At 54.6% G+C, this 23330-nt stretch overlaps 1 protein-coding gene across 6 annotated transcripts in view; it reads right to left on the bottom strand.

Moving 5' to 3' along the window:
- Positions 1-23330, bottom strand: part of CHD5 (chromodomain helicase DNA binding protein 5) — a 66834-nt gene that overhangs the window by 6093 nt on the left and 37411 nt on the right. For all 6 annotated transcript variants that reach the window (XM_023635895.2, XM_001492213.7, XM_014737622.3 and 3 more), the window contains exons 18-37: positions 22354-22527; positions 21811-21952; positions 20495-20626; positions 16509-16626; positions 15112-15236; positions 13801-14032; positions 13537-13647; positions 13034-13206; positions 12025-12199; positions 11427-11519; positions 11119-11207; positions 10667-10800; positions 10068-10212; positions 9512-9671; positions 7733-7812; positions 7366-7498; positions 3053-3142; positions 2286-2423; positions 1936-2044; positions 129-261 (exon numbers count right to left, since the gene is read on the bottom strand). In XM_023635895.2, coding sequence (XP_023491663.1) covers positions 129-261; positions 1936-2044; positions 2286-2423; positions 3053-3142; positions 7366-7498; positions 7733-7812; positions 9512-9671; positions 10068-10212; positions 10667-10800; positions 11119-11207; positions 11427-11519; positions 12025-12199; positions 13034-13206; positions 13537-13647; positions 13801-14032; positions 15112-15236; positions 16509-16626; positions 20495-20626; positions 21811-21952; positions 22354-22527 — 2686 coding nt within the window. The remainder of the gene's footprint in view (positions 1-128; positions 262-1935; positions 2045-2285; positions 2424-3052; positions 3143-7365; positions 7499-7732; positions 7813-9511; positions 9672-10067; positions 10213-10666; positions 10801-11118; positions 11208-11426; positions 11520-12024; positions 12200-13033; positions 13207-13536; positions 13648-13800; positions 14033-15111; positions 15237-16508; positions 16627-20494; positions 20627-21810; positions 21953-22353; positions 22528-23330) is intronic.

The following is a 23330-nucleotide window of genomic DNA, read 5'->3' as shown; positions in this document are numbered from 1 at the left end:
AGCCAGGTGTAAGTCCAGATGTAAGAGGAGGGGATGGCTGCTCGCTAACTCCTTCGCCCCAGGCCCTCGTGTAACCTGCCCCTCTTGCAGCCCCCTCCCCACAGCCTCAGGCCCTGCCAAGGACCGACCTTGAACCTGCGGGCCAGGAACTTGTTCTTCATCTCCAGGTAGTTGCCCTTGTGGATCTCAGACTTGAAGGGCTCGTTGAGGATCATGTATCTGGGGTCGTTCTGGATGTCCTGCCAGCGGGCGTAGCCGTGCCTGGGTGCGGCACCGTTAAGGGCAAACCTGGCCAGGGGGCAGGAGGCGGAGGGACCAGCCCAGGGTTCGGAGTCCTGCCTGTGTGCTCTTGGGCAAGTCATTAACTTTGGGGGCAAGATGAGCATGTTGATGACGATGATGTGACAATCAGCAGACACTGACAGGTGCCCTCGGGGACCCAGACATGGCACTGAGGCTTCACCATGTTAACTCCTTCATCCCAACAACCCAGGCAGGGGAAATGTTCAAGACCTAACCCCTGTACCTGTGACTGTGACCTTATTTGGAAATAGGGTCTTTGCAGATATAATCGAGTTAAGAAGGGGTCATACTGGGTTAGGATGGGCACTAATCCAAAGACTAACATCCTTATAAGAAGAGGGAATCTGCAAACAGACACAGAGACATCCAGGGAAGACGGTGATGTGACGACAGGGACAATGACTGCAGGGATGTGGCGGCTGCAAGCCAAGAACGCCAAGCATGACGGCCACCGCCGAAGCTGGCAGAGGCATGGAAGGGTCCTCCCCCAGGGTCTCCAGAGGGAACAAGGAGACTCAGTAAAGTCCTCTCGCCCAAGGCCCCGCCTGAGTGAGGGGCAGAGCCGGGCTGTGAACCCAGGCAGTCTGGCGCCGAACACCTTAACCTCCACAACAGGGATCAGCAAACCACAGCCCACGGGCCAAATCCAGCCCACAGCCTGCTTTGTAAATAAAGTTTTATTGGAACACGGCCACGCTCACTGGTTTACGTATTGCCCGTGGCTATTTTTTGCTCCAGTGGCAGAGCAGAGCAGTCACTCTGCAAAGCCTGAAACATTTGCTCTCTGGTCCCTTCCAGGAAAGGCTTGCCAAGCCCTGTTCTACAACACTCCACCCCCTGGTCTAAGAACCAGCCCCACTCAAGGCTGTCATGAAGGCCAGCTCTGCCGGGGGCCCTCCCCAGGGGGCTGTGTGCCTCTCTCCTTGCCTCTGGGAGGTCTGTGCTCGAATGTCCCCTTCTCTGACCATCCCACTGGAAAATGCAACCCCCACGCCAAACCTCCCCTCACCCTCGCCTGCTTTACCACATTCCGTTGAACCCCACACCTCCCTAACTCACGGTATTCACCGTCTACCCCCAGGAGGATGCCACCTCCAGGTGGACGGGAATTGGGGGCTGTTTTGTTCCTGGCTGCATCCTCCATTCCTGACACATGGTAGGTCATCAGTAAAGACGGACTGACTGAATGAAAGCGCTTCGTAAATGGTGAAGCGCCCTTCAGGCATCATTCCTGGGAGGAGGTGCACTCGGGATCATGTAGGAGTTAGGAGCATTTGTTGGTTTGTTGTAGAGTGAGATAGATGGGCTGTGATTTATTAGCTGTGTGTCCCTGGGCAAGTCACTGGGCCTCTCTGAGCATCAGTTTCCTCCTCTGTATAATGGAGATCATATGAGTGCCCCTATTGGAAGGCTGCTCTGAGGATGAAGAGAGGACTGAGCCTAAAGGGACAAGCTGCTGCTGTGGTCATCATCATCGTCATCGTCACGTCATCATCATCACCAGGAAAAGGTCTCTGGTGCCTGGTCAGGGGCGCTGGCTCCTGACTCCTCACGCCACATGCCCACGTCCCTCCCTGAGGTCCACACAGGAACAGGCCTGGGTCCTGCCCGGCCTGGCGCGGACAAGGATACGTCACGATGCCCGCGAGCAGCCAGTAGTCATGGCGCCGGTGCCAGATGTCATAGATTTTCCCCGAGGACACAGCGGCACGTTCCTCATTCTGCCACAGTGTGTGCAGCTCTGAGAAGCCAGCCAAGGGGAACAGAATGAGAGGTGCCCCCCGGTCCCTCACACAGAGGTGGGCCCAGAAAAGCCTCTCCCTCAGTGTTCCAGCGTTCTAGGAAAGGTTATGCTATGGACTTTTATCAACCACTCACACTTCAGTATAAAAGAACCATCTGCCCAGACTCCTGGGATCCACAGTCAGGCAGGCTATGACACAAAAAGCCCCGGCTCCCTGCCCACTGCCCCACCCCAATACCTGTGAAGCCCCCATCTGCAATGTTGAACATGAACTTGAACTTCCCATTCTTGTCCTCCTTCTTCCCCTCCTCATCTTCCTCTTTGTCACCATTTTGCTGTGTTTCAATGGGCTCCTTCTCTTCCGCTTTGGAGTCATCTGTGGGAGGACAGACCCACATTCATCCATCCATCCAAAAGCCACTGCCCAGGGGCCTCTCTCTGCCAAGGGCTGGGCACCCAAAGGCAAGCAGGAAAACGCATTTCCCCACCCTCAAGGGGCTCCCAGCCCGGAGGGATTTGAGATGGACAAGCCGGCAGCTCCCTCTCTCCGTCCTGAGCAGGGAGGCTGGCTCCAGGCCCGAGTACCCCTCCCCCACCAAGCCAGGACCACCCAGAACAGCAGGAGAGCACTGTGAAAAGTGCAGCTTATGTTCAAGGACGCAGCACTGCCTTAGGGGTCTGCTCTGAGGATGACTGTTCCAGAACATTCCAGCAACAGAGGTACACAAAGGTTCTATCTGAGCCCCAAATTCTCCAGGCCGAGCTCCCAGACCAGCTCTCCTTCCTTCTACTGGTGGCTGGGGCCACAGGAGGGGTCAGGAGGTGGGGTGGGGAGGCATAAGGCTGCGAGGGGCTGGCGAGTCCCGGCTCCCACCCACTAGCTCCAATCAGGGCCAGGGACCCAGAGGACTGTGGCTAGGAGGCCACAGGAGGCCCAACAGAGTCCAGACAGTGCCCGCAAGAGACCAGGGGACACAGGACAGAGCACACACAAGAGCCCCAAACCTGGCCTGAAATCGCTGCCATCCCCTCTGCTGTGAATCAAGCTTAGTTCCAGCTTGTCCAGAATTTTCTCCTTCTCAGGAAGTACTTCTTCTGTAAGACAAAGGGTGTCCAGGAGTGGGGAGGAGTCCAGGAAGGGCAGAGGGGACTCTGGGCTGGTGGCTTTCCAACTCTGTTTCTGCCACGCACAGAACTCTATCCACCATTTTAGTCAGGAGTGCAACAAGTGCCACCAAGGACAGCTCCTCTGGGGAGGCAGTTCGGGGGCATAGACCTCCTGGAACCCACCCATAGGCTTACCCATCCCCTCTCATCCCCATCCCAGCAGCAGCCCTCCCCCCCAACTCTCAAGGCACAGTCTCAGCACTGGGCCCTGGGCTTCTGGAAACAGAGGGGGACATTCCCACTACCCAGGTGACATGGGATTCCCATGGACCAAACAATCCCTGATGAAAATGCACCCAACCAAAACTTAGAAAACAATTATCCATCCACCAGAGAGACAGAAAAAAGAAGGAAGAGAAACCATAAGAAAAGGCGAGTCCAAAAAAAACAAAAATTAGAAAAAGCCAGATAAAACTTCTAGAAATGAAATACACAATCATTAACACTTTAAACATTTCCATTGCAGATTTCTAAGATGTCGCCAAGACTTCCCGGCCCTGGAGTACAAGCCTTGCATAGTCCTCGGGACTGTGGATGTGATGGATTCTACTCCTGTGAGTCATGAGATGAGACACAGGTGATTGTAAACGAGGGAGATTATCTGGGTGGGCCTGACCTCATCACACCTCGGACTGGTCACAGAAAAGGATGGCAGAGATTCGAGGCATGAGGGGGATCCAGGGCACCATTGCTAGCTTGAAGATGGAGTGGGCCCTGTGGGAAGGAACACACATGGCTTCTAGGTGCTGAGAACAGACCCCGGCTGACAACCAGCAAGGAACTGGAACCTTCAGCCCGCCAACCCCAAGAAGCTGAAGTCAGCCATCAAGAACGGGCTTGGAAGCAGATGTTTCCCTCAAGCCTCAAAACGAGAACTTGGCCCAGCCAAACCTTGATTTCGGTCTTGCGAGACCCTCTGCAGAGAACCCAGCCCCGCTAGGCCAGACTCTGACCACAGAATTGAGAGCTAATAAACGGGTGTTGTTTATGTGGCTAAATTTCTAATAATTTGTTTTGCAGACATAGGAAATAATACAAATGGGTAGGTTAAAAACAGCTGTATAAAGAAAGCAGAGCCTGAAGGGAGACCTGAGGATGACTCAAACAGCCTTACAGAGAGATGGGAAACAAGCTGGAAGGAAATGATGTGAAAGACGCGTCAACCCCCATCTTTTGCGAACCTCGTACTGGGCTTTCTTTTCCTCATTGCATTTGGAGCCTGTTGTTGAACAAGACGTATGTCTGTTTATTGCTGATCGCCTGTCTCCCCCACTAGAATACAAATGGCAGGGAAGGCTTTGCTATTTCGGTTCACTGCTCATGTCCCCAGTGCCTAGGACGGCACCCAACACACAGCAGGCCTTCAATACATATTTGTTGGATGAATGAATGAATCGATAAATAATACGAATACCAGGAGAAAATAAATATAATGGGGGCAAAGACAATTTTCAAAGAGGGAATCACTGAGAATTTGCCCATAGTTGATGTAAGACATAATATTCAGCTTTAAGAAGAACAGTCAGTCACAAGCAAGATAAATAAAAACTTCATTGTAGTGAAACCGCACATGACTAAAGACAAACAATATCTTAAAAGTGGTCTTTCAATGTTAGAAAAGACAGAAAAGGCAGATTTCCTACAAAGAAGCAACAATTACCCTGAGAGTAGTCTTTCTCAGCAGCAAATGGAAGCCAGACGATAAAAGGAATAACATCTTCAAAGTGCTGAGGGAAAATCCCCATCCCACCTTGAATTTTGCTATTATTCAAGAGTAAAGAAAAAGTAACATAATGAGAGAATTTGCCAAAAGCACCACTCTAGGGTGCACTTCAGGAAGAAGGACATTGAACGAAGCAACGACCCACAGATAAACAAATATGAGACTGCCAAGAATGTGGGAAGTCCTAAATAAGGACCAAGATTGAGAAATAAGCATAATAACTAATCCAGAGAATTAAAACAAGCTGAAACTAAAACACTGGGCAACAGCACCCAGAAGATGGAAAGGGAGTGGGTTAGAGCTAAAGTTGTCTGCAGCCCTTACAGCGTTCAGGAGGGACACATGCCACAAATTTAAGAGTACGAAACAGAGTTGACTATAAACTCTCCAAAGGAGTTGAAGAGAAAAAAGGAAATATAAAGAAAATTTGATCAATCCTAGAGATGCAGGAAAGGAGAAAAAAGAAAAAACAAAGCAAGGGTAATCTAAAGCACAAAATAAGAGAGTAGAAATTCATCCAAACACCTAGCTACTACAATAAATGTAAAGAGATTAAACTTGTCAGCTAAAAGATAGAGATTCCATGATTAGATTTAAAACAAATTCCTACTATACACTGTTTACAAGGGATATACCTAAAACGTAATTACATAGATTAAAAGTAAAGGAATGAAAGAAAGTACTCACAAATCACATATCTGATAAGGAATATGTATCCATAAAGGAATCATACAACTCAAGAATAAAAATACAAATAACCCAATTAAAAAATGGGTAAAGGATCTGAATAGACATTTATCCAACAAAGATATACAAATGGCCAATAAGCACATGAAAAGATACTCAACATGTTCATGCAGAAGAGAAATACAAATCAAAACCACTTAAGATACCACTTCTCACCTACTAGGATGACTACAATCAAAGGACAGACAATAACAAGTGTTGGCAAGGATATGGTGAAATTGGAACCCTCATACCTTCCTGGTGGGGATGGAAAATGGTACAGCCACTGCAGAAAACCACCTGACAGTTCCTCAAAGTATTAACCATAGAATCACCATACGGTCCAACAATTCCACTCCTGGGTACACACCCAAGAGAACTGAAACCTATGTCCACACAAAAACTTGAACACAAATGTTCACAGCAGCACTATTCACAAAAGCTCGAAATTAGAAACAGCCCAACTGTCCATCAACTGAGGAACAGATAAACAAAATTCTATCCACACAATAGAACATTATTCAGCCATAAAAAGGAATGAAGTTCTGATCCATGCTACAACACGGACGAGCCTTGGAAACATTAAGCTAAGGGAAAGCAGGCAGTCACAAAAAGGCATATACTTAATGATTCTGTTTACATGAAATGTCCAGAACAGGTAAATCCATAGAAACAGAAAGTGGACTAGCAATTGTTGAGGGTTAAGAGGAGAGGAATGGAGAGTACTGCTAATAGGTTTCTTTGGGAATGATGACATGTTGTAAAATTACTTGTGCTGACGGCTGCACAGCTCCATGAATATACTAAGAATCACTGAATTGTACACGTTAAGTGGAAGAAGTGTACGGTATGTGAATTACATCACAAAGTTGTTTTACATATATACATTTCTCTTAAGGTTTAAGGGATAGAAAAAGATATACTGAATATATACTAAACAAAAGTAAGATTGATCCAAATCAGCCCACAGAAACTTTAAAGCTAAGAGTATCAGGAGGGATAAGAGGGTTATTACACAGTAATTAGAGGCACACTTCATCAGAAAAATATAAAAAACTCGAACCAGTATGCCCCTAACAACCAGTCTCAAACAATATGAAGCAAAATCTGGCCTTAGAAGGAGAAAGAGACGAATCCACAATCACAGTGAGAGATTTAAACATAAGTCTCTCAGACCTGACTGATCAAAGCAAACCAAAAATGAGTGAGGATATAAGATTTTAACAACATGATTAACAAGAATATCGAATAATCTAACGCATATATTTAGAATCTTATGCCCAGCAATTAGAGAATAGATATTCTCTTCAAGCATTCAAGAGCATTTACAAAATCTGACCATACTAACCCAGAAAGCAGGTTTTAACGATACCACACAGAAGCAATATCACACAGCCTCATGTGTTCAGACCACAATGCAACTGCAATTAGAAAGCACTAACTTATTCTAATATTAGAAATGACTAATAAAAAGATAGCTCAATAACCTCCAGACTGCGAGTGGCAGGGAAAGTCAGAGCTCAGAGGGGAGACCTGAGCCCCTGGCTCTCCCCTCACCCCGGGGCCTATCGCGCTGGGACAGAGCAACGCACAGGCCACCACTCAGCCAGGGAGAAGCGGGGTACAGCAGTCTGCCCTCCCGCCGCCCGCCCGGGGCTGCTGGGCCAGACGCCGCATCGCAGGGTGACGAGGAAGCCCGCACCTTTCGGCAGCTGCTCCGGGGAGAGCTGGGCCTTCTCTGTCTCCTCCAGTGGCTCCTCTTGGGCTCTCTCCTTCCCGTCTGAGCTCTCCTGCTTGTCCTCGCCCTCCACTCTGTCCAGGGCAGTTGGGAGGGCCTAGGGAGAACAGAGGAGGGGAGCTGTGGGGCCTGGGGCCTCAACACGGAGGGCGGGGAACAGGCGCTGGGCCGGGAACCCACTCTCCTGGCCCCCGTGCCTGCTCCCAGCCTGCTCCCCTAGACCCAGAGGCCTGAACTGGGAGCCAGGAGGCCTGGGCAAAGCCTGAGCAGGTCCCCAGACCCAACCCCCACCCCACAGCCCCAGGGACCCTGACATCAGCATCTTCCGTACCTGGATTTCTGGAGGCTTCTTTGGCTTCTGTACCCCTGGCTCCTTCTCATCCATGTAGCCCAGCTGGGCTTCCATTTTGTCTGAAAGATCAAGGGAAAGAGGTGAGACAGGTGGGCTCTGGCGGGGAGGTGGAAAGGGCAGGAAGTAAGGTGCCAGAGAGGAAAGGCAGGGCCTGGCCTTCAGGAGGCTCCCTCCAGGCCAGGCCCCTTCAGAAGGACAGGACCCCAGACGAGCCAGGGAGCCCAGGTCAGGGCTGCAACATGGGGATCCTTGGAGGACTGTGGGCCCAGTGAGGCCAGTCAGGGGCTGACAGAACAGGGCTGCCCACAGCACAGCCTCCCATCTGGAAGCAGGGAGGGGAGGTGGGGGAGGCCTGGACTAGGAGCCAGGATGCCTCGGCCTGGTCCCGGCTCTCAGGCTGACTGGCCGTGTGCCTCCTCACGCCAAGGCAGTTCCTGACACACCGCAAAGTGCTGGTGACATGTGTGCTCTGAGTAGCCCTGGGAGGTGGACACTATTCCATCCCACATCACAGAGGAGAAAACAGGGCTCATGGGGGTGAGCGACTTGCCCAAGGTCACTCAGGGCCAGGCGAGTCTAGCTCAAGAGGGTATGCTTGTGCCTGGAAGCAAGATGTCCTCCGAGGCACCTAGCCTCAGGGCCTCACCTGTCACCTGGGGAGAGGTAGGTCGGCCCCAGGCCTGACAGGGTCAACTGAAAGAAGACGCTTTGTCCAGATAAATCCACGGATCAAAGACACTCAGAGACAAACAACCCAGCTAAAGATGGGCAAAGGCTCTGAAAAGACATTCCTCCAAAGAAGATACACAAATGGTCCAGAAGCACATGAAAAGATTCTCAACGTCGTCAGACATCAAGGAAATGCAAACCAAAACCACAATGAGACGCCACCTCACACCCACTAGACGGCTTTAAGCAAAAAGTCAGACAGCAAGCGTTGGTGAGGATGTGGAGAAACTGGGCCCTTCATTCACTGTTGGCGAGAATGGAAAATGCTCTGGTCCCTGTAAAAACGAGTTGGGCAGTTCCTCAAAATATTACAGCATATGATCCAGCAATTCCATTCCTAGCTCATACCCGAGAGAAATGAAAACACATGTCCATATAAAGACTCAAATACAAATGTTCGCAGCAGCATTATTCACAACAGCCAGAAAGCAGAAACAACCCCAAATCCATCGGCTGATGAACGGATAAACAATATGTGGTGGATCCGCACAATGGAATATTATTCAGCCACAAAAAGGAAGCAAGCTCTGACTCACACTACAACATGGATCAACCTTGAAAACATCACGCTGACTGAAAGAAGCCAGACACAAAAGGCCACATATTGTAGGATTTTGTTTACATGAAATGTCCAGAACAGGCGAATCCACAGAGACAGAAAGTAGCTAAGCAGTTGGCAGGGGCTGGGGGCAGGCCAGGGAGAGAAGGGATGGGAAACGACTGCTGATGGGTACGTGTTTCTTTTTGGTGTGATGAAAATGTTCTGGAATTAGATAGAGGTGATGGTAACATATATACCAGAAACGGCTGAATAGTACACTTTTAAAGACTAAATGTTCTGTTACGGGAATCACATCTCAGAGCTGTCATTAAAGAGAAGAACTCTCAGGAGAGCAACACTTATGCAGGCAGAAGCTTCGAGGGGAAGTGTGGCCATCCTTTGTGGGGTGTGCGGAGGACTCAGGGTCTCCTGGGGCCTTGCCATCTCCCGGGACCCAGGTGCCCTCCCCCACTCATCGGAGCCCAGACCTGGCAGGCCCAGCGAGGCAGGTGGCAGGTGGGCGGGGCTGGCGGGCACTGGCGTGGTGGGATCCGAGGAGACGACCTCGCTGGGCTTCTTGCCCTCGGGCCCCTCAGGGATCAAGTCTGGGGTGCTGTACTTCCCGTTGACATGCTCGAACTCCTGGACCTGGGGCAGGTGGAAGGGAAGGAGGGGGCAGTCGCAGCTCAGATCTATGGGCCTCAGGACAGCCTTAGGACTGGGGGCGTCCAGCTGGGGACAGACACCCCCTCCACCTGAGGCCGGCCAAGCCAGATGCACTTCTGACAACAAAACCCCATGGCAGGCCCCGCCCCGAGCCCAGTTTCCCTGTGTGCCCTCTGCCTGTGACCTGCCATCCTGGCCACCAGACCCCCACCCCCCACCCAGAGAGGCATTCTGGGTTGGTCCCTCTGGCCTGGCTCAGACCCTGGGTAGCTGTGTGACCCTGAGCCAGGCACTTGCCCGTTGCCCAGTGACCCCCCAGGGGTACGCCGGGTGTACTGCAGCCACCAAGAAGGGCCCAGTAAAGGCTTACTCACCCACCTTCTTCCTAACTAGTGACATGACCCCGATGCGCGTGAGCACATGCTGTCTCGAGAGGCCCTCGCGGGGCACGCCGTCCGCGAAGGTCTCTGCGCCGTCAGCCCCCGGCTCACACAGGTGCCGCATGAAGAGGGACACATAGGCTCTGGGGTTGGGGGGGACTGGGGCTCAGGGAACGGGGGGTGGCAAGAACCCTCTGCGAGGGCTAACAGGATCCCCAGGGGATCTCCTGGCTGGAATCATCATCCATCACCTGCCTCCCAACCAGGCTTGCTGGGTCAGACGCCCGGGGAAGGACAGAGGAGGCCTCCCCTGGCAGGGGAACCACTTAGGACAGCCCCGCTCTGGATAACCCAGATGCTTCCGGCTGCCATTCACACCAGCTGGTCCGGCAGAGGTGGCTGCTCAGTGTTTTCTGCACATCAGCCCTGCCCAGGCCTGGACCCCAGCTACCCAAAGACCAGAGAGTAGTGATCTCTCAAGACCTCTTTGGCCTGGCGCGAGCAGAAACGCGGCCAGTTGTGCTGGCTGGCCCAGCCGGAGTCTGCCGTCTCCAGAGTGGGCAGCCACACCCTGGGCCACCACCTCAGCCCCTTTACCTAAATTCCTTCTCGCTCTTCCCTCGAAGGTCGCGAACCAGCCAGTGGGAGTTGAAGGCGTCCTGGGGGGGCATGCCCCAGCGCATGATGGCATTGAGAAAGGCCTTCCGCTGTCGGGCGTTGAAGCCCAGCACCTGGATGGGGCAGGGGATGGGGTGGTGGAGCAGAGAGCTCAGGGAGGGGAGAAGGGGATGGCGAGGGGAGGAGGCAGGGAGGGGACTGGGAGAAGACAGGGCCTCCAGCTGGGGCAGGACCAGAGGGCGGAGCCCAGACCCAGGGTCTGTCCCAGCCTCACCTCTACTTGACGTGAGACCCTGGGCAAGTCCCAGCCCTCGCCTCCAGCCCTCCTCTGTGCCCAGGGGTGGTAGCAGGGTGAGCTCTTTGTTCGGAGAAGGGACAAGGTAAATCGGGAGAAGGGGAGCTGGGAAAGTGGGGGTGCAGGAGGGCCCCACCTCGATGTTGCCGCCGACACGGGCGAGGAGAGGTGGCAGGGGCTTGTCCCTGTCGCTCTTCAACTGCCTCCTGGATTGTCGCCGTCCACCTGGGGGGCAGCCCCGCCACAACCTCTCAGGGGGGCCCGGGGCATCCTGACCCCCTAACCCATCTGCCAGCTCGCCCCAGGACAGCAGGACCCTTCAGGATGACCTCTGAAGCTGCCCTCGAGCCTGTCCTGACACCCCCAGGGGGACCCCCGGTTGGCCATCAGCTCCTGGACACACGGCCTTGGCCCCAGCCCAGGCTCACCAGCACCGAGACTCACTCTGTCCTTCCGGCCTTTCCTCAAAGTCCTCATCCTCATCCTCGGAGCCGATGGAATATTCAGACTGGTTGTCCGAAAGCTCATCCTGCCACTCTGTGGGGGTCCAGCAGAGGGGCACAGAGTGAGCTGTGCAAACAGAAGCCCACCCCAAGACCCCCAGACCCAGGGCCATGCCAAGCCCCCACATCCCAGCCCAATAACAACAGTAAACAGAAAACGGCCACCACATACTTCCTGTGACCTCACTTAATAATCCCAACAGCCCTACATGATTTCCTAGGGTGCTATACCATTGTCATCCACCTTTTACAAATGGGGAAACCCAGGCTTGCCCACACCACTAGCGGTGAAGTCACTGGACCACTACCCATCTTGTTTTCCTAAACACCCCACACCCCACACCTGCCCTCAAGCCTCCTTTCTCCAAGAAGCCCTCCCCATGGCACCCCAGCTCAGGCCGCTCTGACAAAGCTCCCACTCTCCAGCCCCCGGGGGCTTCCTGCCACAGGGACGCCCTCTGCGACCTACTGGAATCCTGTCCACCCAGGCCCTCCGCCTCCGGGGCACGTGCACCCACCCGCCCAGGCCGGGCACGCACCCTGGTCCTCCTGGGAGGCGTCATTGTAGTTGACCTGCTTGCGGATGCGCTTGCCCTTGCCCAGGTTGCGGGCCAGGTCCTCCTGCTGCTGCTCATAGTGGTGCCGGAGCAGCTTCTCCCAGTAGTCAGGGTCCACATTCTCCTCCTGCTTGATGATCTCTCGCTCGACCTCCTCCTGGGGACCCAGGCGCCAGGGGCCCAGTGAGGCCGGGGCTAGCAGGCAGGCGGCCAGCACACACGGGCACCAGAGGCCTCGGTGGTGCAGGGCCAGTAGATAGGGTATCTGCCCCCGGGAGGCCTCATGCCACCTCCACCACACCTCACCTTCTAGGGGCCCAACGATGAATCGGAAAGCCCACCCGCTGCAGGAAGCCTTCCCTGACCACCTGGCCCCACAGCCGGCCTCCCGCTTCCTGCCCCTGTCCAGTCACTCACTCACTCATTGACTCCGCAAGGATTTCCTGGCCTGGGCCAGGCACTGGGGTACAGAGTTGAATAAGCTCTACGTCTGCCCTCAGGAGGCCCCCAATTTCAAAAGGAAAACTGGCACGTGGAAGGATAATAGTACCCAGGGTCTGCGTGGAGGGTGGTGGGAGCCGAGGAGGAACAGAGGGGACCACCTGGGAGAGACCCAGGAGCTGGCCCTTTGAGGACAGTGGAGTTTGCTGGGTGGTGAAGAGAAGGTGCAGTGGGTGGGAGCTCAGCGCTTTCCGGAAGAGGGGGTGGCCCAGGGGTGCCTGCCGCAGGCACCCAGGCAGGGAGTGGGAGCGGCACCGGGCAGGGCTGGGAGGGGCCTGAACGCCAGACCCTAGACAGGGCTCTACGCAGGGGGATGGCAAGGCCGTCCACAGGTCCGTTGGGCAGCTGTGGGGAAGCTAGACTGGAGCCAGGGACACCAAGCAGGCTGCCGCTGAGGATGTGAGCAAGGGCAGTGGCCCTGCCACGCGGCTGTAGCGCACGCTGTCCCATCTCCCGCCCGACAGCCCGGCCATGGCAGGGGCGGGCTTACCACGCCGTCCTCCTCGCGCACCACGTACTGCGCCACCTTGAAGGAGCTCAGGTACTCGTTCATGTTCTGCAGCTCCGTGTCATCTGTGGCATCCTGGTTCCGGTCCAGCAGCTTGGAGATGGCTGCATCATCATAGTGGATCACACTGCTGTCCTCCACGTCCTTGTTGTCACCTGGAGGCAGACAGAGTGCAGAGTGGGGAGACAGACGGGTGCCCAGGTCCAGCCAGGGGCCCCCACCAGGGCAGACTCCTGACCATGATCTGTTCCAGTCCCCGGCAGGGGCTACAGCAGAGGAGCGTGGTGACCAGAGAGCGGAATGTACACTGTAACACTCCCACTGCCCACTCCCAGCAGTCCTTGGGCACCCAAGTATGGGGCTAGAGGGCACAGGCAGGGGAACCCGACAAAACAGAGACCAGGTGTAGCAGGATTGGGCGCCACTCCCTTTCCAGGAACACCACCTGAGGCACAGGAGGGGCTGGGGGCTGGGCTGGCCCCTACCTGGTGGGGTGCTGCCATGCTTTTTCTTCGCGCTGGCAGCCAGGGCTCCCCCTTTGGAGGGCTGGACATCAGGGATGGGTGTGACAGGCCTCTGACCCTGAGACATCATGCCTGTAGGACAGAGGCGGAGGGGATGCAGGGCTGCACCCAGAGAGGCCACCCGGGGCCCTCTCCACCCTGGCCAGGAGACAAAATTGGGGTGCAGAGAGAGGAGCTGTGCCTGTGCAGCCCCCACCCCAAGCTCCGGCCGCCCTGGACACTCACCCTCCACATCGTCCTTGAAGAGCTCCTCTGTGCCGAACTTGAGGATGTCGTCCAACTCCTGCTTGGTCATGGAGCCCGACTTGGAGCCGAGGCCGGGCCGCACCACCAGGTGGGTGAGCATCATCTTGCGCTTGGCCACCTGCGTGATGCGCTCCTCCACCGACGCCCGCGTCACAAAGCGGTAGATCATCACCTTCTTGTTCTGCCCAATGCGGTGGGCGCGGCTGAAGGCCTGGGGGCAAGCTGCAGCTCAGCACCCCAGGCTCCACCCAGGGCACCATGGGGGGTGGACGTGTGCTCATGAGCATGTCCTACGTCGACCCAGCGACGTGACTGTGCGTGGAGATGTGTGCGCGCCGGGTATTGTGTGTGTCCCAGGGTAGCTACGACGGCTTCCTGACTGTGGAGTCTCACGCAGGCCTGGATGCCTGTGCAGGTGGAACTCGGCGTGACTGCAAGTGTGCAGGGGTGTGTGCACGGTGCAGGCGGCCAGAGCGCTGGATGCAATGAAGCTGCACGGGGGCTCAGATGGTGGTCATGGGGAGACAGGGGCTGCACCTCCCTGGAAGTGAGCCGCTAATGGGATGGCAAGTCCATGTGTTGGTGACACACAGCCACCTTGCAAGGGCAACAAGGCCAAGAAGCGCCCAGTATGATGTGAAGACATGTCTGAGGCTCTGTGCACTGGATCCCTGCATAATGTGACGCTGATGTGATTAGATCTGTGCAGGTGACTGTGCACAGATGCACACACCTGTGCCTGAGACAAGAGTTTGTGTGTGTGCACCTAAGAGTGTAAGTGTTCAACATGTGTGTATGTGTCCCTGCCCCAAGTGGGGTGACCAGGGGACTTTGGGGTATCTCTGCTCCCACAACCCTTAGCTCCCCCCAACCCTCCCACCCCTTCATCACCCTATCCCCCTCCTCCATCCCCTCCTCTCCCCTGCCTCTGACAGCCCTTCTCCACCCACTCTATTCTTGTCCCCTCTCATACTGGCCCCCTCTGGGTTCCAGGACTCCTTCGTCCTGTCTCCCTCCATGGCCTTGGTCCTGAGGGTGATGGGACGGACTAGCGGTCCCCTGCCCTCTCTGGGCCCGTTTCCTCCTGCGTACAGTGAGGAGCTGGAGGAGCAGGGCAAAGCCTCCACTCATCTCCCAGGGCCCCGCTTGGGGTTGAGACTCCATGGGGCTGGCCCAGGGGGAGGTGAAGCCCTGAGACACACAGTCTGGGGGATGGGGGAGAGGAGGGAAAGGCCACGGAACCAGGGGCAGTGAGGGGTCTGAGAAGGTTCCAATGTCAGGACCACAGACCTGGATGTCATTGTGTGGATTCCAGTCCGAGTCGTAGATGATGACGGTGTCTGCTGTGGCCAGATTGATGCCCAGGCCACCGGCCCGGGTCGAGAGGAGGAAGCAGAACTGCTGGGCCCCAGGGGCTGAGGAAGAGAGGCCAGTGCCGGCTAAGGGGCAGCCCAGGTATGGGTGGGGCCAGGTGGACGGCAGACAGGAGGGCGGGAGGGGAGACCAGAGGGAAGGGGGGGTGGGAAGTGTGGCTCTATCACAGACCACGACAGCCACACCTGTGCTCAGGGAAGCCAGAGGAGGCCTGGGGCCCAGGGTGGGACAGAGCAGCCCACCTGAGCCCCACTTAGTTGCCAGCTGTGCTTTGAGTCCTGATATAACAGGAGGGAGTAAGAGGGAGCCAGAATAAGAAAGAAGGCGATTTTCAAAGCCCACATGGGCAAAGACCACACTGCGAACAGCCAGCAAGTACAGGCAGAGGCCCCAGTGAGGGTCAGCTCCCTGGAGAGCTTGGTCCTTCGTGCCCTCCAGCTCCCCCCAGCCCATGATGCTGTCAGGGAGCCCTCAGGGTCACAGCCCCACAGCAATCCCAACTGGTTCTGGCCCTAAGTGACCTGGATCTGACCACAACCCCCACCAGAGCTACAAACAGGTCCCCCGTCTGCCCGATGCTTCAGACACTCCCACTTCACGTGTGGCTGGGGCCATGTTCGATCCTGAAACTCTACTCGCTTTATGTCTGGCGTGAGTGGGCGACATGAATCGCAGCTCTGGGCATTTGGGCAGTGGGGCCCCAGCCCTGCTCTGAGGGCAGAAGCCAGGAAACGGCCACAAGCCCAGGGAATCAGAGTTCATGGCTACTTGCTGCAAACCTGCCAGTTTGCAAAAGGGACCCCAGTTCAGCTGACCACTACCCGGCTCCAGATGCTTCCTTCACTATCAGGCAGAGAGCTCCTGCTTCTCCCGGTCACCTCTCCTTCCCAGGCAGGAAGAGAGCAGACGGGAGAGTCTGGGCGAGTGTGGGCATGTGTGGCCCTGCCTTTCCTCGCTCTGTCCTCTAGGAAGCAGCCCACAGGGAGTACGTGCTGGGCTCTGTCCAGCACTGCTTGGAACTGGCAGTTTGTCTGGTGTCAGTATGAGAAGCCAGAGGTGCCAGTCAGACCCTCGGCACCAGCTTCATGTAGTAACAAAGGTGATATTTTCCTCCCCTTGCCTTTCTCCTTGTCTGTTTCCCGGTTCCAAACAGGTGTTACCCACCGGGCCCCTTAGCACCCCAGCAGGCCCCCGGAGGTTCCATGGAATGAATTCGTTCTAGCATTTTAAACTAAGAGGCAGCTGTTAGGACCTACAGACTGTTCGGCTTTCATGGGGTCCCAATCAAGAACCCCTGGGTGAGGTGTGGGTACCATTGAATCTGTCGATCGCCTCTTGCCGGAGGCCCCCGGTGATGCCGCCGTCAATCCGCTCATACTTGTAGCCCTCATACTCCAGGAAATCCTCTAGGAGGTCAAGCATCTTGGTCATCTGCAGGGGACACGGTCCTCCTGAGGGGCTGCCACAGAGCAGGGCACCCCACAACAGCCAGGGGAGGATCGAGCAGCCTGCTGAGTGGGGAGACACGTGGGCCCCAGCAGACCTGACGCGGGCTTTCTGGAGAAGAACACAGCCTCCAACCTCGACCCCTGGAGTCACTCCACCCCCACACCAGCCACCAGCCCTACAGCCTTCTGTCTAAAACACAGCTCTGGGCCTGCGCCTCCCTGCTTTCACATCCCAGAACAAAGGCCCAGCCCCTCAGCCCGGCACTCCAGGCTCACAGGACCTGGTGCCCAGTCCATGTGGGTTTCACTTCCCAGTGCTTCCTCCACACCCCCAGCCATCCCAAGTCCTTCTTCCTGGAATGCCCACCCCCTTCACTGCCCCGGGAGCTCAGACAGCACCTCCTCTGTGACGCCTTCCCTGATCTCATTCCTCCCCATGAGAAGAAAAGGCAGGCCCTCCTGAGCATCCCTGACCCTGTGTGTTTCCCTTCATTCCCAAGAGAGTTTAGCTGGATATAAAACTATCAGCGTTTGCCCCACCGTGTACTGAAGGTGTCGTGATCGTCACCTGCCACCTGTTGTCGCTGATGAGAAGTCTGAGGACAGGCTGACTGTCACTCCTTTGTGGCTGCCAGGTCAGAAGTGCTGCAATTCCCCTCCGATGTGTCTACAGAGCGGTTCCTTTATTCCTACTTATATTTCCCTTGCTTGGTACTCAGAGTGCACTTCAGATCTGAGACCTCATGTCTTTGCCAGGTCTGCAAACTCTCACTGAGTCCAGCTTCTTCCCCATTTTCTCTCTGTCTTCTTCTGTAAGTCCTGTTAGACGACTGTTGGAGCCTCTCGAGGTGTCCTCCATGCTCTCTCTCAGTTCTTTTTCTTTCTTTTTTTTTTTGAGGAAGATTAGCCCTGAGCTAACATCTGCTGCCAATCCTCCTCTTTTTGCTGAGGAAGACTGGCCCTGAGCTAACATCCATGGCCCTCTTCTTCCACTTTATATGTGGGACGCCTGCCACAGCATGGCTTGCCAAGCAATGCCACGTCTGCACCCAGGATCTGAACTGGTGAACCCCAGGTCACCAAAGCTGAACATGCACACTTAACCGCTGCCGCACCAGGCCAGCCCCTCTCTCTCGTTTCTGTCCTTGTCCCTCCAGGCCACACTCTGGGGAAATTCCTCAGTGCCAGGTTTCCATTCATCCATGCTTTCTTCAACAGTGTCAAGAGTTTATCCAATCTGTTGAAACGTTTTATTTCAGTTCCGTGCAGATCATTTTCCTATCCAATTATTCTTGTTTCATTTCTTCCTGCTTGTGTTTAATTGATTTCTTCTTGATTTATGGGTATTACTTCGTTATTTTTGAGGATCCTAAACATGTTTATTTCAATTCTTTTCTAGGCTCTTCTACCATTCTTTTCATTTGGCTTCTACTTGCTGTTTGGTGGAATATCTTATCATTCAGTTTTGTCTGAGTTTTGGGATTGGGATGTGGGCTCATCTGGGACGGCAGGGTGCTGGCTCTGTCACTTTCCTCTGTGCACATTGCCAGGAGTTGTGAAGGTCCCTCTACCTGGTCCCTCAAGGCCTCAGCCCAGAATCATGTCTTCTGTTGGCAGGGGTCTCGAGGGGACTGTGGATCCAGTCTCCAGGCCAGCCGGCACTCACAGGCGTGGTCAGCCTCCCTCACATCCCTCAGCGTCCTGCAGGCCCAGGGCGGGATCGGGAGCCACAGGCAGCAACAGCTGTTTCCAGCTGACTTTGGTACACAGAGGAGCCACCTCCTAGTCTCTGGCTTTGAGCAATGGGCCTGGCTTGGTCCCAACATAAGGGAGCATTTTTAGCACCAGGACCCTATAAGGCCATCATTATGACCCCTGTCACAGAGCTGACCACAGGCTCAGATAATTATCTCTTTTTTTTTTCTTTTTTTTTTATTGAGTTATTGATAGGTTACAATCTTGTGAAATTTCAGTTGTATATTAATGTTTGTCAGTCGTGTTGTAGGTGCACCACTTCACCCTTTGTGCCCACCCCCCACCCCACCTTTCCCCTGGTATCCACTAAACTGTTCTTAGTCCATAATTTTAAATTCCTCATATGAGTGGAGTGATACACAGATTATCCTTCTCTCGCTGGCTTATTTCACTTAACATAATTATCTCAAGGTCCATCCATGTTATTGCAAATGGAATGATTTTGTTCTGTTTTGCAGCTGAGTAGTATTCCATTGTATATATGTACCACATCTTCTTTATCCATTCGTCTGTTGCTGGACACTTAGGTTGCTTCCACGTCTTGGCTATTGTAAACAGTGCTGCAATAAACATTGGGGTGCATAGGACTTTTGGGATTGCTGACTTCAAGCTCTTTGGATAAATACCCAGTAGTGGGATGGCTGGATCGTATGGTAGTTCTGTTTTTAATTTTTTGAGGAATCTCCATATTGTTTTCCATAGTGGCTGCACCAGTTTGCATTCCCACCAGCAGTGTATGATGGTTCCTTTTTCTCCGCAACCTCTCCAACATTTGTTGCTATTAGTTTTAGATATTTTTGTCAATTAATGGGTGTAAGGTGATATCTTAGCGTGGTTTTGATTTCCATTTCCCTGATGATCAGCGATGATGAGCATCTTTTCATGTGCCTATTGGCCATCAGTATATCTTCTTTGGAGAAATGTCTGTTCATGTCTCCAGCCCATTTTTTGATTGGGTTGTTGGATGTTTTGTTGTTGAGTTGCGAGAGTTCTTTATATATTATGGATATTAAGCCTTTGCCAGATATATGACTTGCAAATATTTTTTCCCAGTTAGTGGGTTGTTTTTTTGTTTCAATCCTGTTTTCATTTGCCTTGAAGAAGCTCTTTGATCTGATGAAGTCCCATTTGTTTATTCTTTCTATTGTTTCCCTTCTCTGAGAAGGCATGGTGTCCGAAAAGATCCTTTTAATACTGATGTCAAAGAGTGCACTGCCTACGTTTTCTTCCAGAAGCCTTATGGTTTCAGGTCTCACCTTTAGGTCTTTGATCCATTTTGAGTTTATTTTGGTGAATGGTAAAAAAGAATGGTCAATTTTCATTCTTTTACATGTGGCTTTCCAGTTTTCCCAGCACCATTTGTTGAAAAGATTTTCTTTTCTCCATTGTATGCCCTCAGCTCCTTTGTCAAAGATAAGCTGTCCATAGATGCGTGGTTTTATTTCTGGGCTTTCAGTTATGTTCCATTGATCAGATAATTATCTCTTTACCTGTCTGTCACACTAGACTGTGAGTATCCTGCTGGACCCCGTGCCTAACACAGAGCCTGCCATATGACAGATGCAGACAAATGGATGAAGGAGCAGCAAGTGCTCAGAGGAACGGAGCTCCCAGGCTGAACAGTCCTGCTCTGACTGCCCGAAAAGTGATGCTGCAAGTGCGACTTCAGGACCAAGCTAGAGAGGGAGCCTCCTAGAGCTGTCCCTGCACCGAGCTCTCCTGAACCAAACCCAGGACCCACCTTCATGAGAAGCCAAGCTGCAGGGGTGAGCGGTGGGGGCTAACGTGCTAGCTTGGACACTAAGGCCCAAACTGCTTCAGGAGGCGCAGGCCAGAGGGGCAGGTGGTACGGAAGATGCTGGCCTTTATAGCCAACATGCCCTGAGCTTGGCACCGGCCAGCTTCCCTCGGCTGCATCATGCCATGGCACAGAGGAATGACCCTTGATGTGCAACCCATGGGAATAGCATCAGGCCCCGAGGGGGGCCAGCAGGTTGCGCCCTCAGCTACAGGGGCAGGACACCCTCTGTGGGGTGTGGAGTTGGGGCTGGGGTAGGCAGGGAGACCAGCCAGCCAGGCACGTGGGGGTAGCTCACCTGGGAGAAGATGAGCACACGATGCCCTTCGTCCCGCAGTTTCTTGAGCATCTTCTGCAGCAGCATGAGCTTCCCTGAAGACTTGACCAGGGAGCTACCATCATAGGAGCCATTGGGCAAGACAGGGGCCTCCTGTAGACATGGCAGAAGGTGAGGCATTGGGGGGCTCCCGTCTCCTCTCTGGTTCTGCACCAAAGAGGCCCCAGGGATGGACAAGGGCCCAACAACAGGCTGAGCACCAAGCCAAAGCCCAGGTCAGGCCAGACTCCACAGAGTGGCCAGCCTGTGGGTCACATGGGCCTGCTCTCAGCACCATATTCCCAGGCAGGGCTCAGACTCGCCGGCCCTGCCCTCCGTCTTCCCGCTGCTGGCACTCCACAAGACCAGAGACATCAATGAGCAGATGGGCGACAAAGAGTCTTAAGCTAAGCCAGCCTTCCCAGCAGGAACCTGGCCTGGTCTCTGCGGTCCCAGCGGGGCGCACCCAGGCAAGGCCAGCCCTGAGCCCCGGGCAGAATGTCAGTCAGCAGGCCTCCGTGCGCCAGTCATAAGAGCGATCTGGGGCTGCCTGAGTCTGGATCACCCGCCACACGGCCTCCCACACCTAATTCTGCATTGGTCTTTTTGTTTGGGGGGGGGGTGGTAAACTGTAGAGGGTTTATTTTAGAACTGGAATTGCAGCGGCAGCAATGATGATGGCTAACATTTCCTGAAAACCAACGTGCCAGGCTCTCTGTGAGGGCACTGTGTGCACTTTCTCATCTGGTCCTCACCCTTCCAGGTAGATGCTGCATTGTTCCCATTTTATAGTAAAAAACTGAGGCTCAGAGTGGACCATTAACTCCCCTGAGACCACAGGGCTGGAGCTGGTGTCTGACCCAGGGTCCAGTCTCTCACCCAGGGCTGTGCATCAGAATCACCTGGGGGCCCCAACCCGGCCTTCCGGATTCCCTTGGGGACAGTGTAGCCAGGTCAGCCCTCAGAACCCTGGCCTCGGGGAGAGCTTGGGGTGACCCAGTGTCCCCTACTACTGTATGGGTCACAAGAGCGAGCCAAGGGAAGGAGAGGGCCTGCCCAAGTGATGGATGGAGGTAGGTTTTCAGAAACTTCTGGCATGATGGGGACCCACATCACCTCCAGATCCTCATATCCAGGGAGGACAGGGGGCTGAGGGCCCAAGCGCCTGCCACAGCAGCCAGGGCCACCATGGCAGCCACGGACACTCACCACGATGGCCATGGGGAACCTTCCACAGCAGCCACAAGGACCTACCAAGGTGATTTCAGGCACTTACCATGGCAACCACAGGTACCTACCACGGCAGCCACGGGGAAGAGGTAGGGGTGGTTGCAGCACTTCTTTAGGTCCATCATGATGTTGAGCAGCGACACCTGGTTCCCGCCCCCCTTGGAGTTGAGCGCCTCGAAGTTCCGCGTGAGGATGAACTTGTAGTACTTCCTACAGCGGGGCGCCGAGGAAAGGCGGCTGGACGCACGGGCCACGCCAGCCTCCGAGAGGGCGCTCTCCGCTCTGCAGGGAGGCTGGGGGCTGGTGGCCAAGCACCCATTTACAGAGAGACAGGGGAGCCCCAAGAGGTGAAGCCACAGGCCTGGAGTCCCCGGCAAGTTACTCGGGGGCATTGTGAGAACTCAGGCAGCCCCAGACCCTGGTCACTGAAATCAGAGAAGAGGCCCCAAAAAGGAAGCAAGTGTGAAAGGTGAGTCAAGGCCTCGGTGAGGGAAAGTGGCCCGGGAAGGCCGGTGGGGGCCTTTTCGAGAGGGGTGGCAGAGGAGACAAGCCCAGGGGAGAGGGGCAGGCTGCTCCGGGGCGGGCCCCCAATGGGCTGAGCCTCCACTCACTTCTGCATCTGGCTCAGCTCCACGCGGACGATCAGCTCGGTCTTGGCCGGCATGTTCTTGAAGACGTCAGCCTTGAGCCGCCTCAGCATGTGCGGCCCCAGCAGATCATGCAGCTTCTTGATCTGGTCTTCTTTGGAGATGTCGGCAAACTCCTCCAGGAAGCCCTCTAGGTTGCTGCAAGAAAGAGCTGGGATGAGAGCCAAGAGAAGGGCGCAGAGCAGGCCAAAACCCTCTGCAGAAGGAGGCAGGATTGTGGGGGAAGCCAGTCAGGCAGCCCCCTGCCACTTGCCAGAGGATCACAGGGCAGGCCTGCTGGCTGGTGGGCCAGGGAGCCCAGCCACACCCTGGGTGCCCTTTCACTCTCTGTCTAAGCCTGTGTCACCCCACACATCACATCTTTCTCAGCCACATAGAATACCTTCTTATCCCCAAAGCCATCCTAGACAAGAACTCTCGGATTCTTACCCTTCTTACAGCTAAGGAAACTGAAGCTGATGAGTGCCCAAGGTATACGAGGCAGCCTGCCCTCCAACTGACATCTCCCGATGCCAAAATCAGCACTCTCCACCCTGAACCCCCATTCTTGGCAGGAAAATGGGGGTAGGTGAAGACAAGGAGGCCGGGGAAGGAGACCTCAGGACTTCTCCTGGCCAGGGCTCCACCACCGCCACCCCTGGCCTTCTGCCTCCATCACTGTTGCCCATGTAGTCACTTAGGTCTTGTGGAGGGAAAGGAATGAGACAGGGGTGTGGGGGCAGGGACAGAAGCCCCAGGAGGACCCCCTTAGGCGCAAAGCTGTGGAAAAATCACGGTGTTAGCAGCAGCTGATGTTTACGAGCACTCAGCGTGTGCTGGCATTGGGTCCCCTCCAGTGCAGGCCATTTGAGGTGGACGCTGCTAACGCTCCCACATGACTGATGAGGACACAGCAAGCAGTCTGGGCCAGCATCGGACACTGACACTTCTTGCCTGGCCAC

This window comes from Equus caballus, chromosome 2 (assembly GCF_041296265.1).
Source record: "Equus caballus isolate H_3958 breed thoroughbred chromosome 2, TB-T2T, whole genome shotgun sequence".
Taxonomy (NCBI): Eukaryota; Metazoa; Chordata; class Mammalia; order Perissodactyla; family Equidae; genus Equus; species Equus caballus.
The sequence above is the reverse complement of the archived record's forward strand: the minus strand, read 5'-3'. Positions and strand labels throughout refer to the sequence as shown.